The sequence below is a fragment of the Quercus suber genome, unplaced genomic scaffold (genome assembly GCF_002906115.3).
Source record: "Quercus suber isolate HL8 unplaced genomic scaffold, Cork oak 2.0 scaffold_85, whole genome shotgun sequence".
NCBI lineage: Eukaryota > Viridiplantae > Streptophyta > Magnoliopsida > Fagales > Fagaceae > Quercus > Quercus suber.
In genome coordinates, this window is record NW_027069550.1 from 1,712,119 (window position 1) to 1,731,132 (window position 19,014).

At 32.8% G+C, this 19,014-nt stretch overlaps 1 protein-coding gene and 1 pseudogene across 2 annotated transcripts in view; both read left to right on the forward strand.

The window, feature by feature from the left end:
- The window catches only part of LOC136067780 (protein DMR6-LIKE OXYGENASE 2-like), a 34,719-nt gene extending 26,656 nt beyond the window's left edge, over window positions 1-8,063 (forward strand). For both annotated transcript variants that reach the window (XM_065774064.1, XM_065774065.1), the window contains one exon: window positions 7,627-8,063. In XM_065774064.1, coding sequence (XP_065630136.1) covers window positions 7,627-7,869 — 243 coding nt within the window. In that variant the 3' untranslated portion in view covers window positions 7,870-8,063. The remainder of the gene's footprint in view (window positions 1-7,626) is intronic.
- Window positions 8,064-15,038: 6,975 nt separating this feature from the next.
- Window positions 15,039-18,819, forward strand: LOC136067800 (protein DMR6-LIKE OXYGENASE 1-like; annotated as a pseudogene).
- The last annotated feature ends 195 nt before the right edge of the window (window positions 18,820-19,014 follow it).

Below are 19,014 nucleotides of genomic sequence, written 5' to 3' on the forward strand. Positions count from 1 at the left end.
TGTTTCACTCCAGACAACAAGACAATCTATTGGAAAGGAGCTTGGATTTGGTTAAAGAGCGAAGAGAAATTGCCATGGTTCAGTTGGCATATTATTAACAGAAGCTAAAACAAGGGTATGACACAAGTGTGAGGCTAAGGCCATTAATGCCTAGAGACCTGGTGCTAAGGAAGGTTATGGGTATTGCAAAAAACTAGCTTGGGGAAAATTGGGCCCAATTGGTAAGGGTTATACCATATTACCTCGGTAGCTGGTATAGATGCTTATTTCCTAGACAATTTAGATGACAATGTTATACCACGCATTTGGAATGGAAATAACCTACGAAGGTATTATTATTAATGAAAGGCAACTCTGCCAAGTTTTTATTCAGGATATTATGTGTTGTGTACGTTATTTGTTTAAGTATTAAATAAAACATTGGTCATGTCTAACTATTCAGACCACATACCTTAGGTAAATTAATACTCCTTATTATGTGATTAAGTATTAAATAGAACCTTGGTCATGCCTGGCTCTTCAGACCACATACATTAGGTAAATTAATACTCCTTATTATGTGATTAAATATTAAACAGAACACTGGTTATGCTTGGCTCCTCGGACCACATACCTTAAGTAAATTAATACTCCTTAACAAATATTCAAGTGCTAAACAAAACCTCGGTCATGCTTGGCTCCTCAAACCACATACCTTGGGTAAATTAACACTGCTCAGTATCTCTCTTGGAGTTAAACAAAACCTTGGTAAAATTTGGCTCTTCAAACCATATACTATGAGTAAATTAACACCTACTACTACCTGGGTCTACTGCTAAGTGGATGGATATGTGAAGCTTTGGATAAGTAAATGTTTTACCATTGCTTAAAAGTGAGAAAGAAAGCCAAGGGCACATATAATCATATGAGCTGTTTATCTTAGATGCATAAGGTATGTTTTTGAAATAAAATCTACACTTTATCAAAGGTTGTGGACTTGGAGAAGTTAGCTTGTTATATTGTTGATGGCATAGAATGTAGTAGTTATACTATCACTTGTATAGATAAATGTTAAAGACAAGAGTGTAGGTATATCTTGAATTAAATAAAATTATATCTCATACTTATATTAATTAAGTGGAAGGTAGAACAGGAATCATATTTGACTTTGCACAAACACAATAGAACATAAAAGAAAGTTAATACTTGTCATTAAGTCAAGCCTTGGAAAAGGAAAACAACAATTACATAAGTAAAAAAAATAAAAAAATTTAAAAATTTAAAAAAAATAAAAAAAAAAAAAAGAAAGAAAGAAAGAAAGAAAAGGGTCTACAAAATCTAACTTTGACCCTACTTAATCTTAAGAGGAGGGCTGTCTTTTGTAGTGGCCTTAGCAGGTTTGGTAGATGCAGCTGCTGTGGAGGCTGGGCCTTTACCCTTGGAATCCTCCTTGGTAGGAACAAGGAAGGTTACTAGGACAATTTCTCTACTCTGGGAAACCCCCTCCTCCTTAGAGGAATCCTTGGGTGCAATTGGAGGCTTTAGAGCTTTAGGGCCCACTTCTTTGACTATTTCTTTTTCAACTGCCCAACTTGCTCAGCCTCTTTAGGAAAACTATTGGGAAAGGGAAGGGCCTTAGTAGATGCATCCTTGCAAGGATTAGGGTTCTTTGTGGCAGTCTCAGCTTTGAAGCCTGAGGGGCTTGATGCTCGGATGGCTGGAGGATAATAGACATTCTCTACTCTCCTAAGGGTAAAGGAGGCTTCCACTCCAGCTTGGTTAAGGGCCTCATTCCACACTTGGAGGCAATAAGTCCTGCAGACCCTTGAAACCTCAGCCCTAAGGGTTTCCTCTATTTCAGCCACCCCAACATCATATCCATGTTGCTCAGCTTTTTCCACGGCGGCCTCTGCCTCCTCCAGTTTTTTCTTCGGGGCCCCTATCTACTCCTTAGCAGCTGTTAGCTGGTCCTTGGTCTGGCGGAGCTACTTGCGCTGGCTCTCTGCTTGCCTTTTAGCTCCTTGCAAGGTAGCTTCAACGCTCTTCTTATCCCTATCAGTCTCAATTAGCTTAGTGTTGAGCTCCTAAATTCTCTTTTCAACAAGGGAAAAGGACTCCACAGCAGCTATCCGCCTCCCCTCTTCTTCCTTCATTTGCTGATGGGACTTATTCACCAGCTCCTCGGCCATGTGTGTAGATTGAATAGCTTTCAAGGATAAAATATAGTGATAAAAGAAAACAATTAGAACCTTGAGTGTAAAAAAAAAAAAAAAAATTAATATTAAGAAAAAACAATAATAAACACACTTACCAATGCAAGGTCCCTCTTGAGACTTAGAAACACTTCCAGTTTCTTCATGGACCTAAAATCTGCCATGTCTCCAAGCAAAAATAGGGCCTGTTCCACAGCATTTGCCACGTACCCAACTTTCCCATGCTGGAAGTCCCTTATGGAGGCATCTGTTGGAAAGGGGGACCCATTCAGCACTAGAAGGGGATTCCAGGCTTAGACTTTGGCATGACAATCATGCCCCCTCTCCACATTGGATCCCTTACTTGAAATCTTGGTTTGAGCAGTCCTGACCACTTTGGCCCCCTTTTGGGGCTCAGCTTCTTTGGTAGGAAGGCCTCTTCCTTCTTCCACCACTTCTTTGCCCTTTTAGTCCTACTTCCTCTTCTTGTCCGCGAGGTTAAGTTGGGAGGTTTGGGTGGCAGGAGAAGTAAGAGGCTTGGTCTAGACCACCACCTCGGGCACATTACCCCATGTGTGGGACTCTAAGAGATCCAACAGGCTCGTCTTGTTTTTGCGTTGGAGTACCATCACGTCAGGTACACTTGGGACTTATCGAACACTACTCACTTAGGTTGGAAGGAGGTGGATAAAATCACCAGTTAGAGGTTTTGGGGATTGGGACTGGTTGAAAACCTCAATGTCATCCTCGGAGTTTGAGGCTTCAACTACTTATTCTACTTCCATAAGGGTTGGTTGGGAAGTAGTTGCTTCTTCCTCAGTAGTGCATTGGGATGGCAATTTCACTTGTTGTACGGCTTCTGGAGCAGGGCCAACAAGAAAGCCAAGTACCATGATGTTGATTTGATGCAAGCAAGGGTCTCTTGCTTTGATCAAGTACTTGGGTGCCTGGAAGCTGGATGATAGAAGGTTGTAGCCAAGGATGAGGTGAGCTACTCTTAGCTATTCGTCGATGTGGATAAAGACCTCGGCTTTGAGTACCTTTGTCAAGTCTGGCTCGTTGACGAGATTGAGGTTTGGATTTGTAGAATACTTATCTGCAAATGTGCCAAAAACAAAAACATTATTAAAAAAACAGCATGGATAAAAGAAGAACTAAGTTACAAGTACAAATAGAAAAGGTAAACACAGGAAATGTTAGTAAGAAAAGGGATATTGTTAGAACAATAGACCTAGACCTAAACACCCTACTTGGTGTCCCTTCTCGTGTCGGGCAATGAAACCCATCATGCCACTCCCCTAAGATAATTAGTTAATATTTGTCCATCCCTTGTTGGACTCAAGGAGACACGATATGAGTCTAACCGCAGTGACTCTAGTTTTCAGCTAGTACCCTTGACCTGTGAGCTTATGACGATTTTAAATCCAGTTAACATCATGGTGGGTAAGGTTCACATTCATCCTCTCATTAAGGGCGTCTACACTACCTAAAATCATAAACATATTGGGGGCACATTGAGTGGGGGAAAGTCTATGAGTAATAAGATAATCCCTCGTTACTCTACTTATAGGAATTCTCATCCCTCCCTCTATAAAGGCGATCATAGGGATTACTACTTCTCCCTCCTGCCTCATGGCATGCCATTCCCCCCAACGGAAATACCTAATAGAAACCTTAGGTGGGATAAGATATTGAGCTTTAAAGCTCTCTATGCCTTCTAGGGTGTCTACTAGATGAGCAAATCTACCCATATGAAAAGGAATTAAAAGTGGTGGGGAGACGAAGTGAAATTAAAGGGGCCGAGGAAGAAGAGGCTTTAAATAAATTAAAAAAAAAAAGAAAAAAAAAAAGAAGAAAATACTAAGGACAAATTACGGAGGGGAAGGAGGGTTCCTTGAACTAGTTCTTGAGATTTGAAAGTTCAAAAAGTGAAACAGTTGAAGTCTTCAGGCAATATATATATGAGAGGGAAAAGCAAGTGGGACAATTCCCGCCTAAGTCATTAAAAAATCTTCCAACGATGGATTTCCATCGTATTGCAGAACGTGGAGAACATGGCACCGTAGGAAATAAATGCAGGCACGTCCCAGATGCCAAAACGTCAGTAGCGTGCTTCTGGGCAGTTTAAAAGACACCCGCATAGACAAAAATGATGTAAGAGTAAAGTAGAATAATTGCTAGAATATTGAAATCCCCCTTTTTCCTGAAGAGCAAAAAAGCAGATTTTCGAGGGGCTATTGTAGGGATAAAGGGCCTAGAAATGGATATTAGGCCGTGGGCCACGTCCGTGGACATTAACTTGTTTGAGGATAGATAAACATTGATGATGACGTCCCAATTAGTAGGCTATGGGGTAAGTCTAGTCATAGAGGGAGGGGAATGTAGACCGAGGAGAGTAGAGATCAAGGGTCAAGGGTCAAGGGTCTGACCTGCCATCAAGAACAACACGCCAGATAATTATACAGGTAAGGATAAGCGTCAATAAGGAAGAAGACAAAGGAAAACTGAGAAATATCTAGGAGAAAGCTACTACCTCCACGTTAAATGCTCCGCAGCTAACTCTCTGACTGTATTAATGTGGAGATGATACCTAAACAGTAACATTCAGCTTTACAGCTACTCACAAAGGCTTCAAGAAGGTACTGATGGGACAAGGAACAAAACCAGCAACTTGATTTACACGTGGAGGGTTAAGATGAAGTAAAGTAGTAGAATATAAAGAAGAAAATCCCCATTACAAGAGGGTCATCTAAGAATCGGTAGAAAAACACTGTTGCCACAAGAACTGTAATTGTACTTAAGTTCAAAAGAAATATATATAAGAACTATTCTCCTCGGACTTTGTCGAGGAAGATTTTCCTTGCATAAAACTTATTTATTTTCATTTTCTAGCAATCTTTAACCTACTATGATTGTTGTCCAACTCATTGAAATCCAATATCTAGCTTACTCTCTACAAATTCATTGTATTGGGCTCTTTGAGCCTTTGTCCTTTTCATTTTGGGCTTGGAAACCAAAACGTGCCCTTACTATAATATTTTATCAATTTTCCATTTTTTTTTTTTTTTTGAGTAAGAATTCTTTTTTACAGTGTTAAGACTTAAGAGTATAACAACATGCTTACAAAATAGTGACTTAAGAGTATAATAACATGCTTACAAAATAGTGACTTAAGAGTATAACAACATGCTTACAAAATAGTATATCGCTTACTTTACTTGATTTGTTTTCAAAAAATATAGGGTTCAACGTTTTTTTCCTATTCTTCTAAGTCTTTAATATTTGAGTTTATAGCAAAAATCTGGAGTTTCGAACTAAGAAAAAACAAAAACCCAAAAGATGGGGGGAAAAAAAAAAGATAGTGATGACTTTAGGGTTTTAGGGTTGTATGTGAACATTAAGTAGATTTATTTATTTATTATTTTATTATTACTATTATTATTGTGTGTAAAATATGGAACTCACCAATTAAAGTGGCACGAGACATGAAAAAATTGCAATAATTCTGTGGTACAAAATTTTTTACAAAATGTTTACAATTGCCAAGATGACTGGTTGTTAATGGTAGTTAAAAATGTGATATTAATTATGAGCCCAAATAAAAACCAGTAAAAACTTATCAATCTTTTTTAGAAGAATTTTTTTTCTTTTCTTTTTTCAACTTAACTATTTTTAAAACTTATTTTGTCTATAGCATTATAAAATAAATAAAAATAGAAAAAGGAATAACAAAAAAGTGTCCTATACATATACACTGTCTATTAGAATTCTGACATGTCATATTTTCTTTAAATTGTATAATAGATGGTTTTATTTACAAATAAAATCGTAAGAAATTTCTATTAATAACTATAATAATTATGAAATTCCATATTTAGAAGAATGAAAATGAAAATTTTTAAATTTTTGTGTACTTCTTCTAATATTTCCATTTAAGGTTTTGAAAGCCTAGATCCTTTCACATTATTATTCATTAGTCTAACATAATTTTTAATTGATTTTAAATTCTATGATAGCTAATAGCCTTATAGCTCAACTAGTTATTACATCTAGTGTTTTTAAGGAAGACATTGAGGGTTCAAATCCTCACACATATAAATTAAAGCCTTTGGCCTTTATTAACTTTTTCTAATGTTGCTGCAAATGGTGTTGAAAGTCTACATTTTCTCACATTATTATTCTAATATATGTATTAGTTGAATTTAAATTATACAAGGATCCCTATACACAACTTACTGTATTTAAATCCTCCATTATAATTTTGTTAGGGTTCAATTAACAGTTGATTAACAGTTGTCTTTAGGACATTTGTTAATAGATCATTTTAGGAATTATCAGTAGCTTTTTTCTATTCTCATAAAATGTTACTAAAAATATTCTCTAAACCAATAATCTTAGAGCATTTGTTAACTTTTCCCATTTTATAAAGGAAAATGCTAAAGCTACTACAAGTTTTATTACACTAAACTTACAAGTTACAATGAATGTGATTGGTGGGTTTCAACCACCTCATAAATGAATATTTGAATTGCCTATTTATAATTGATGACAAATTAGTTTGTAAACTTAATATTGTAAAACTTGTAGTATTCATAGTGTTGCTCATTTGTAAAATTATGTTTTCTTTAAATTGTTGAATAGATAGTTCCATATAAAAACATAATCATATGGTGGGCATTTCTAGATGCTCAAGGTTTGTGTTGCTATATATTTTCAACGTAGTTTCTAGTTAGAAGTATACTCAATTGTTAAAGTCGGAAAAATATGGATATTAACCATTCCATTATCAATTGTCTTTCAAGAAAACTATTCCATTGTTGCATGATTAAGTGTTCTTTGTACTCGTTCTAGTGAGTTATATATAGTGCAAATATTGCTCTAGTTAAATTATATTTTTACATAGAAAAAGTGTGACTTAAAAATTTTAGACATAAAAATTTGATTAAAAAGTGCAATTTTAAAACAATATATATATATATATAATTAGATTAAGAAAAAAAAAATGCTAACAGTGAAGGGGAAGGGTCATCTTTTGTTTTTAAAAGATTTTTTTTTTTCAACAATGTTACAAACAAAACAAATTTTTTTATCAAATTTGACAACTATTGAGTTGGCATGTTATTATTGATTTTCATATGGATCAACCATTGATACTATTTCATTATTCACAATTAACAAATTGCCATTTTAATTAATTATGAAATTTGTTGCGCCTGACTTATTGTTTAAATATTTAGGTTTCTCACTAGTTAAGTTTTATACCATCCTCTGATAGGAATTTTTTATTAGACAAATAACTTTAATGGTTTACCAAGGGAAAAAAAATTTAAGCACAAATTTACAAAATTACTACTTTTGTAACGCGAATCGAGCACACATGTCTACCTGAGTGGTAGTTAATTTGTTAGTGGACTATAAATTAAATTTTTGGAACTATATTTTAACTTTTGTGCAGGTTCTTAGTAATGGAAAGTTCAAGAGTATTGGACACAGGGCTGTCACCAAGAAGTTGCTGCCGCGACTGTCGCTAGGAATGCTCTATACACCAAGTGAAGATGCTGTGATTGGTCCAATTGAGGATTTGATTAATGAAGAGCACTTTCCAAAGTATCGAAACTATATTTTCAAGGAGTATATGGAAGAATTCTATTGGCAAGAAGGAAAGAGGAGGAGAGTGCCTATATATGGATATTATTGATCTTTGTCAATATAATATCCATATATAGGCACCCAATATTGTATTTACCGTACTACAGTATACTGCACTACTAGTAGTGAGGTCCATGAGGACATCTATGATGGATGTATACTCAAATCACCATTCCATCTTCCTTGTGTGCCTGTTTGTTTGTCAAAAATAAAATTACATTAATAAAGATATACTTTTGTGTATTTTTCTTCCCTACTAGTATGATTTACTCTTTAATTTCTCTAGAATCCTAATAACTTTTTCTTTTTCTTTTTTATTTCTTTTTTTTTTTTTTTTTTTTTTTTTTTTTTTTTTTTTTTTTTTTTTTTGCTTTCTACTACATGGTCGTATAGTCAATTTTGATACTCTTGTATTCCACACAATTCAATGTCCTCAATTTGATATAGAGGATGGAAAATGAGCAAGAGAGTCAATTTCGTTCTAGAGGCTATTTCAATTTGGCCAGCATAATGAAATATTTTGATACCGATTAATAGTAGTGTGTTGTTGTGAGATTTTAAAATACTCGCAAGTGTACGAATCGTACTAAAGTATAGTTTGACAAGAACGAGGTCGAACTTAAAGGGACTTGAATGAACGTAGGAAAATTAATCAAATCTTAACCAAATTAATCCTAATCTACTTTAATAAAAATTGGTTGTTTGAAATTAAATATACTAAGCAAATAACTAAACTAAGCAAAGATATAATATAAAGCAGTAAAGAGACGTGAACAATCTAGAGAAATGAATTAAGGTTTTGGAATCCACCTTGTTAACTCATATCAGCATACATTTACGATCATTAATTTTTCCCAACCACTACATGATAATCTAGAAATTAATCTTGCTACCATGGAAAATATTGTCATTAAAACTTCTATTTAAATATCTAAAGCATGTTCTTCCTCACTTCCTAGGTATAAAATCAAATCATCAATTGTATCCGTAGCCAAACAAATCACAAGAGATATCCAATTTAAAAATCAAGAAATAATAAACCAAGCATTCAATTAATTAAGACAAATCCTAAATCATGAGAAAAAAATGATTGAACTCGTATCTAAAATCTCATCTTAGTCAATTGATATGAAACAAGAACGATTTAAACCATTAGAGACCAAATATTGTGGGAAAAATCAAATCACATAAATATTCCTAATAATCCTTAACAATGTTTCATCCTCAATTTTAATTATAAATTTAGCTACTTATGGTAATTGAAATAAAACACAAAAAATAAAATACTAAACATTAAATTAGACAAATAAAATAGAGAAAGAAATAGTCACAATACTAGATAAAAGCCATAAAGAAAGCCACATGCGACACGGCCTCTTACTCCAATTTTCTGTTTTTCATCCCAACCCTAGTACTAGCCACTATTTTCTCTCCTCCCCTTTTTTCACAAACTGACCTAGAGGTTTATATAAGAAAAATAGCCGCACACTATTCTCTAATCCTAATACAAGTAGAACAAGGATTTCATATTTCAAGCCACGCACTAAAACTTCAGGTACGTGTTTTGGTGAAGTAATGAGGAGGCCCACAACAACTACTAATTTGGACTCTAAAGCCCACCACGTTGATTGTGATTTTCTTTTGTGACACCTGTGCTTGGTTTTAGAGTTTCTTTCCTTGCAAACTTCATACACGTTGGAATGCATCTTGGCTTCTTCTCTTATTTTTCTTTCTTTGCTTTTGGTCTTCTTATTCACGCCTGGGCTGTATGTTTACTTGGGTTGAATCTTTACCTCATGCTTCACATCTAGGTCTTAAGTTAGCTTGACAATTGGCCTAGCCCCACTTTGTATGTGAACCCTTTATTACCTATAAAATAAAGACAACTTATAATCAGCCACAAAATAGCATAAAAGTGCAACTAAAAATGCATATATGATAGTACTTTATTGTATATATTTCATGCACATCATGTACTGTTTTGTGGTTACAGCCATTTATATATTTCTATATAAATCTATGTGGTTATATATTTTTTTCTTATGTAAGTATAAATTTATTGATTTTTTTTTTGTTTATAAAAATAAAATTTAAAATTGATGCTGTGGAAGATACACAAAAAAAAAAAAAAAAAAGTTATTTTATAAATGGAAAAGAAACTAACCAAGTTGCTTCTGAATGAAAACCTCAAATCCACGAGGAGTTCTTTCAATCTACAAGGTAATAGGTTTGTAGAACCTACCAAGTAAAAAAATTAACAAAAAGAATGAATTTTTATTAATCTTAAAGCTGAATATCTTGGGAGGCTATAATGAGTTTAAATAGTAAAAATAAAAATAAAAATCTAGGACAATTAGGAAAATGCTCAAAAAACCTTAATTTGCACTAATCATGTAATTAAGTGGCAAAATAGTAATTTTAACCAACAACAGAAAAATTAAGATAATTGCTAAAATTTAAACTACCGACTTTGAAAGAAATCCCAAAACAAACCGGACTTTATTTTGACTTTTAAGCTAAAATTTATTAAGGAAAACAAAGATTACTAAAAATGACAAAATTACTATTTCTCAGGCCTTAATGGAGGAATTTGCCCAAATTAGGGTGAACCTTGTAAACGAGTCTTGATCAGAAAACCATTTCCCTTCAAACTTCAACCGTTCAAATTTTATGCAATTCCCACATTGTTGTCCTGATAAGTTCTACTGCCACCACTTGATCTTGCCCCATGATTTCTAGCACTCTCACTTCTCTAGGAAGGCGTATCTGTTCTACATCAAAAATCCACATATTTTATAAGCCTAAATATTAGCTTGAGTACATTAACCCAATATATTAGCTTAACATGTTTTTTAATAATTATTTAAAAAATTTAACTTAAAAAAAAATTATTATACCAACTGAAATACTCAAAATATCCTCGTTACAACACAATATTTTATTTGATATATTTTAGAGGAGTATCAGTACCTATTTAAGGGCCAATATGATACATTTCCCCAATAATATGGTATTGACTTCTTTGAAAATGAGACAATGAACAGTAACGTGAGAATTATTTTCCTTTAAGTATGTTTAGTAGAGGGATAAAAAAGATGGATGATAGAAAATGTTTACTACTTCTGTCCCATTTTGTTGTCATATTTAGAAACATAAACTTTTTAAGGGAATATATAATTTAAGGCATTGTCTTTTAATTTAAAAATAAAAAATAAAAGTTTCCAAAACTACCCCTATTGATTAAAACTCTAATAAAAGAATGGTAATGACTTTTTAAATAAAGTAATAGAAAAGCTAAAGGATGCTCTTATGGGCATTTTTTTATGAACCATTTTTTTATCAACCATTTTAGGAAAGTTTTTTATGAACGTTTTGTTTTGAGATTTTTTTCTATTTCCCATAAAAGTGGTATCATAACTTTTCTAAAATAGTTTTTTATCAATTGCTCTAAGTGCACGTGTTAACACGACCTATAAAATAATAGGTAAGGTAAGAAATTATTTTTTAACTTTTCAAAGAGAACAACATTTTGGAACATCCTAAAACAAAATAAAAGATAGAAAATAATTTTTATTTTTTTGCTAAATTATAAATTGCACTCCATAACGTTTTCCAAAATTTAATTCAATCATGTAATCTCAATTTTTATGTTCAATTCAATCCTCCCATTATAACTGTAGTGACACAATTTCGGCTCAAGCCCAAAGAAGAATTGAGTGATGGCCCAATGAACCCAATAGAATTAATTTGTAAAGAATGGATTAAAGAGCTAGGCCTTAATGAAGTTAATAACAGCTACTATGGATTTAGAAGATGATCAAGTAAGAACAAAACTTAGTGGATTGAATAAGTTCAATGTCCAAGGAGATCATTCATAGTATAAATAAATATAACCGTTTATGAAAACAACTTTGATTACTACAATGTTTATTTTCTCATTTTCTTCCATCCTCTTCTCATGGAAGATCCTTCACATTATATAGTTCATTTCAGACCATCTTAATCCTACACTTGTTAATCATCTAAGCCTTCACTTGAGTGCATATCCCATCAAACATCTTCTTTGGCTTTCTGCGAATTGTGGTTGCTGAAGCTACACTGTTCAGGGGTCTTCTCTATATAAATACGGCTAGAAAAGTTGCTACAGTGTATTTAATGCAATGGTAGCAACTTTTCTTTTAAATATTTCTGAGTTACTATCACTTTTGTATGTGCATGAGGCTCATCCTATTGGTTGAAACTTTTTGGAAGGTTATCTAGATTGTCCAAATACAAATTTGATCAGTATTCATTGTATCCGAGAAGGAGTTCATCCTCGGACTATATTTCTTTATTCCTTCCTTATGTGACCCTCAACTTGAGGCCTTTCCTAATTATTTAATCCTCCTTGGACATGCCTATGTTCCCAAATAAGGCCCAAGACCCAATATAAAAATTTGGGCTCTTAGCTTCTTACCCCCACAATAACTATTTTTAACTATTATTTAATGTAGTCCTAACTTAAATAATAATGATAATAAATAAATGCCAAATGGATGCCCACTATAAGCGAACTAGTGTTGTGTTTATGGATGATATCTATAGGCAAAAAGGAGCGCGGAGGTAGGTAAAGGATTCTTTTGAGTTGTAGAATTAGGAATGTGGTCTTGATCCGTCTATATAGGTGCTTTGGTTTTTTTTTTTTTTTAGTGGTCATAAACTCATAATAATCACTTTGGGTTTGCATGACGACTACAATACAATGTTCTTGATGTTAGGACTACTGCCCTAAAACCCAATTGAATAACATTATCTTATAAATAATAAAATTTATTTTATTTTATGAGATTAATTTTTGCGTAAAATATTTGGACATTATACTGCATGTAGTCTATGAGATGTATTTTATGTGATTTAGATATGAGAATAAGATTCGCATACAAAATATCTAAATCACAAATTCTTTGGAAACTCGTAAATCCTAGTTCTTAGTTAGTGATAAAATTGTGCATTTCATATGTGAAGAGTAATATATATCAATCATGATGATCTATCTTGATCAAGGAAAGTGAAGACTTATCATGATTGATATGTTGGTGTCTTAAGTGTTTTTTAAGGTACACAGAACTAGATTTTTGTGTTATTTATTGTTCACCTAACTACAATTACCTAAACAAATAAATCTTGCTGTTGTTATTTTCATAGACTCCCAATCCTAAGAGGATGGCGAACTCAAACATAAAATGTTGATTTAATTTCTTTGATGTATATCGGAATGAGATCTTGCATGGTTAAAACTTCAGTACTTTGGGCAATCACATATAGTGTAGTAGAACACAAATTTTAAGACGGGACCCATAATATCTTTATAGGTATATAAAACATCCCCTTGAGATGGGTTTAATGAGAATTTATTATTCATTAGGCCTGACAACTTTAGTAAAGATTTTTTTTTTTAAATAATTATAATATGCTGCTAACCCTGCAACTTGAATCATTCCCCACCTCCCCCTCAAGACCCCTAAAAACTTTGTGCATTAGAAAGTGCCAATTCTGCTACAAAACCCTTAGCCTTTAGTGTGTGTGTGTGTGTGTGTGTGTACATTTTAATTTTTTATTTTTTATTTTTGTTGCTAAATATACACTTAATATTTATATACTAGAGTAAGCCATAACTCATATATATATTGTATACAAAGTTATCAACTTTGAACTTATCATCTTCTGAACTCCAATGAAAAATGTCGTTTGGGTTTGATATTAGACATGTTCAAAAATATCAATAGATACAAAATGAAGTATCTCCTATAAATTTGTGCTCAATGAGGATCTTTCATCAAAAATTAAAATTAAAAAACAAAAGTCATCTTTTACCATCTTCATTTTGAATTCTAACAATTTAATTTTAATTAAAATTACAAAATGATCTACAATGTGAATAAAAGAATTCAATGGAATCATGAAAGTCTTCAAAGATATGAATGGTTCAAAACTTTAATAAATACAAGTGTAAATTTTGCAATAAAAAATGAAATTTAGAAAACAAACACTATCTATTATTAATAGGCCAATTGACAAATTTGTTTATTTTTTAATAGCCAAATTGGCAATTTTTTTTTTTTTTTTTTTTTGAAGAGAACCAATGGACTAAATCAAATAATTATATTTATTTTTGGACAAACAATTTTTTTTTTTTTTCCCAGGGGGAGAGGTTTGGGGGTGGGGGGTGGGGGAGGGTTGGACTCAAATAATTGGAGAGATGTCCAATAATCCTGTTTTATAAGCTAAATCCTTAAAGTATTTGATAATTATATATTGTATAAAAGAAGCCCCCCAACAACATATGTGGCTGGGCCCCTGGCTTCCTAGCTACTTCTATTTCTCTTTTCTTCGTTTCTATTTTTTCAATAGAAATGAGAGAGAGAGAGAGAGAGAGAGAGAGAGAGAGAGAGAGAGAGAGAGAGAGAGAGAGAGAGAGAGAGAGAGAGAGAGAGAGAGAGAGATAATATACGACATTCCAAACAGATACAACCTTCGTACAGTAAGTTTAGTGGAAGTCTAATGTTATTAATTAATGGGAGTCTAAAACGCTAGGAAAAACAGGGACTAAAGAAACTTTTATCTAGAGTCATATATTATTAAGGATACGTTTGGTACACTGAATATGGATTATAATAAAAATGGTAATCTTTATTACCATGAATAAAATGTATTGTAATTGAATAACTAAACATATTCATTAATTTGGTTATGAGTTGTAACGTTAGAATAAAACTTATGATCTATTTTAAGAAATATCTCATTTATACAATTATATTTCCTTAGAAAATAATATATTTTAAATTTTAGAGGGATGAGTTATTTTTTGATGATTTTTTATTTCAATAATTTTTAGGTGGATATGGAAAGTTTATTTATTTGGAAATATATCAATGTTAGAAATTATTACATCTACTAAGGAATAGCTATTACAACCCGTTTAGAGAGAAATAATTATTTTTCATTTTAAAGAATAGCTATTCATAAAGAATGACTATTCCCTGTAATAAAAATATAACCAAACTATTGAATAGTTAAACCATACGAATAACTGTTACATTACAGTGCTTATTACAGTCTACCAAACGTGCTCTAATAAAATCAAAATCATTTTTAGCTGGCCCAAAATATCATTCTGTTCACATAGAGATCACAAAAACACGTTTCTTGGTATAATATAGCTATATAAGGCAGTCTTGATCAGCTCTTTGCTTCAACCAGAGCTCCTCTCTTATCTTTTCATGGAGATGAAACCCTTTCAATTAGCCAATAACACACCTCTCTCACTTTCTCCTAATTTCATTCTCCCAGTGAACAAGAGGCCAAACCTCTTAAAGGTACTTCCTTCTGCCTCAATTCCCATTATCGACTTAAATGACCATGATATTGATGATGGTCAAGGGCCATCCCCGTTAGTTTCAAAAATATCACAAGCTTGTGAAGAATATGGTCTCTTTCATATTATCAACCATGGAGTCCCCAAAGAATTATGTCAAAAAACGTTGTCTGTGGTTAGGGAACAATATCTTACAAAAGATCATACCAAGCAAGTGAAAGTGTTCAACTATTACCAAAAGGTCCAAAAGTATGAAGGCATAGAAAAGGTGAAAATGTGGAGTGAGACCTTCTCACACCCTTGGCATCATACTGAAGATTTTACTCATTTGTTACCCACAAATCCTCCTCAGTATCGGTATCTCAGCTGGCTCATTTACAAACTTTTTGTTTTTCCTCTACCAAAGCTAGCCTATATTTGATTGATTGCGTATATAATTATAGATTAACTCAATAACTTTTTGGGTAATTCATGTTTTCTTTTGTTTGATTGTTATATATGTAGAGAAGTTTTTGCTGAGTATGCAAGGAAGATTGGAGGGTTGTTTGATAGACTTTTGAGCTTGATATCCGAGGGCTTGGCCTAGAGAATGATTGTTTAAAGAGGAGGATAGGTGAGAGGCCTCGCCTTAACTGTCAAGCAAATTACTATCCACCATGTCCAGACCCCGAGCTCACAATTGGGTTGCCAGAACACAATGATCTTGGTTCAATAGCGGTACTCCTACAAGTGGAGGGTGTGACTGGCCTCCAAGTGATCAAAGATAGGAAATGGCTACCCGTTGATCCTGTGCCCAATGCATTCGTCATCAATCTGGCTGATCAAATTCAGGTATCCGTACTATTTTTCAGTTTTTTCTTCAAGGTTGCTAGTGATAGTTACACATTGTGTGTATTGGGAATATACACATTTCGGCTATAGTGTATATGGCAGTGTATAACTTTACGTAAACAAGATTAAGTAGCATAAAAAAAATTATATTTTAATAGAAGCCAACTATTAAATTAAAAAAATATTTTAAATTTTTTTCTTATATTCACGCTCACTTTTCTTGATTGCTTTTAAAAAGAATATGGAATTCAATACTTTTTTCTCTATTCTTCTAAGTATTTAAAATTTTGGATTATAGTTAAAACCAAGAGTTTGAAATTGTATTAAAAAAATGGAGAGATGGAAGAGAAAAAAAAAAAGATGATGATGACTTTAGAGTTTTTGAAATGGACAAGAACATTTTATTATTATTATTATTATTATTATTATTATTATTATTATTATTATTATTATTATCGTGGGAGGAAACTTAGTCTCGAACCCCAATCAGGTATTGTCCTTTTTGGAATTAGCGGCATGAGGCGCAGGCCTAATCCTCAAGGTTTTGCTCAATTCCACGTCGGGGAGACACGCCTCCCACCCTTGCCTTATAAGCACTTGGCACGCATGCACTATGCACTTCTTCACTTAGGCTCAACACTATAAAAGCAGAAGGGGACGGTGGGGGTTTCCCCTTAAACCCCAAAGGTTCCTTTTTGTGGGAGGAAACTTAGTCTCGAGCCTTAGTCAAGTATTGTCCTCTTCGGAATTAGCGGCACGGGGTGTGGGTGCTTATAAGGCAAGGGTGGGAGACGTCTCTCCCCGATGTGGGATTAAGCAAAACCTTGAGAATTAGGCTTGCGCCCTATGCTGCTAATTCCGAAGAGGACAATACCTGATTGGAGTTCAAGACTAAGTTTCCTCCTACAATTATTATTATTATTATTATGTGCAAAATATGGGCCCACTAATTAAAATGGCATGGGACATGAAAAAAAAATTGCAATAATTCAAGAGTACAAAAAATTTACAAAATATTTTTACAGTTACAAAGGCGACTAAATTTTAATAGTAATTAAAATAATGATAATAATGATAAACTCAAATACAAACCACTAAAAATTTATAAACTTAACTATTGTGAAAATGGTTGTATCTATAACAATACAAAAAAAAAAAAAAAAAAAAAAAAAAAAAAAAAAAAAAAAAGAGATAAGAAGTATCCTAAATATATTTTTACCGCCCATTCTATTCTTTTATACCAATTTATATTTGCAATTTTAAGTAATATTAAAAAGTGGATACTTTTTTTTTATCGACTTTATTTGAGATACATTTCACATATATATATATATATAACTTATATTGTTTTATTGAAGATATTAAACTATTTATCCATTTTAAAAAGTACAATTGTTAAACAGAAAATATAGAAAAAAAATTCTTTAAAAAAGAAAAGAAAAAGAAGACGTCAATGCTAATAGTAAACGGAAGGTTGCAAAGAAAAAGAAGTCAATTCTAATAGTAAAGGGAAGGGTGCACGTAATCATCTTTTGTTTTCAAATGATTTTAGATTAGAGTAGTGCTAAAGAAAATAAGAATTTTCTTAACAAATTTTACAATTAATAAATTTGCAAGTTATTTTCACTACAAAAAATGAGGGTTATAGCTGCTTTTTTAAAACACAACTATAGACCCTAAAAAAGCGACTATAGCCCCATTTAGTCTATAGCCGACTTTATACACGTGGCTTATACACCACGACTATAGGTCCAACAGATCTATAGTCATAGGCTAAGACGTATAGTTGCTTTTTAAAAAACGTAGCTACAATAAAAGGAAAGCACTAAATACTCCAAATACTCAACTACAATAAGAGGAAAGAACCAAATATTCAATGTTGAACCTTAACTTCTACGGTGGAGAACCTTTGTAAGTGCTTTACCTGAAAAATGACTTGTGGTATCAAAGCAAGTAATGCTAAAGCATAGTATGCTTTACCAGCCCCTAGCAGATAACCTGTAACATCAACCCATTGTTCAATACATTGTGACATAGCATCAGCAACAAAAACAATATTTATTTAAAGCAATATATCTTTTAAAAAAAATTCTTTAAAGAAATATAAATATTGGAAATAGACAAAAATGATGTACCAGCCCACAGATAGCTGAGTTATGTCAATAGCACCAACGCAAATCCATTTCGCGGTTTCTTCACCAAAGGCAACTAGAAGTGACTGCTCAAACAGCATTACCATACAAAAGGTTATGACAGCTAATTTATTATCTACCACCAACAAATTACCCCCTCAATCAATTGTGGAATTTGTAATATCTATAGATTTATAGGCTTGCACTAGCAAAGATGGTCTATCATGCTCTAGTGGATGGTATTATTTTCGATTATCAGGACAAATAACTCTGATGATTTACCAAAGGAAGAAAAAAAAAATTATTTACCAAATTGCTAGTTTTGTAGTAAAAATCAAGCACATATATATGTCTACCTAACAGGTAGTTAATTTGTCAGTGGACTGTAAATTTAATTTTAAAATTATTTTTTTTACTTATTTTAACTTTTGTGTAGGTTCTTAGTAATGGAAAGTTCCAGAGTGTTAGACATAGGGCTGTCACCAACAAGTTGTTGCCGCGATTGTCATTAGGAATGTTCTACAACCCAAATTATGATACTGTGATCGGTCCAATTGAGGATTTGATTGATGAAGAGCACCCTCCAAAGTATCGAAAATATAGTTTCAAGGAGTATATGGAAGAATTTTATAGGCAAGAAGGAAAAAGGAGAGTAATTGAAGCTTTTGAGTTGGCACCTTAAGAACTTGTTTTTTTATAAATAAAATAAAATAAATATGTAAGATAAATAAATTAAATTGGAAAGTGTGATCTCTGTATTTTCCTTGTATATACCATTATATATACTACCCTCCGTGCCCTCTCCTATATGAGGTCCATGTGGACAACTTTAATGTACACTCAAATTATCATTCTCTCTCCTTTGTACATTTTGTTA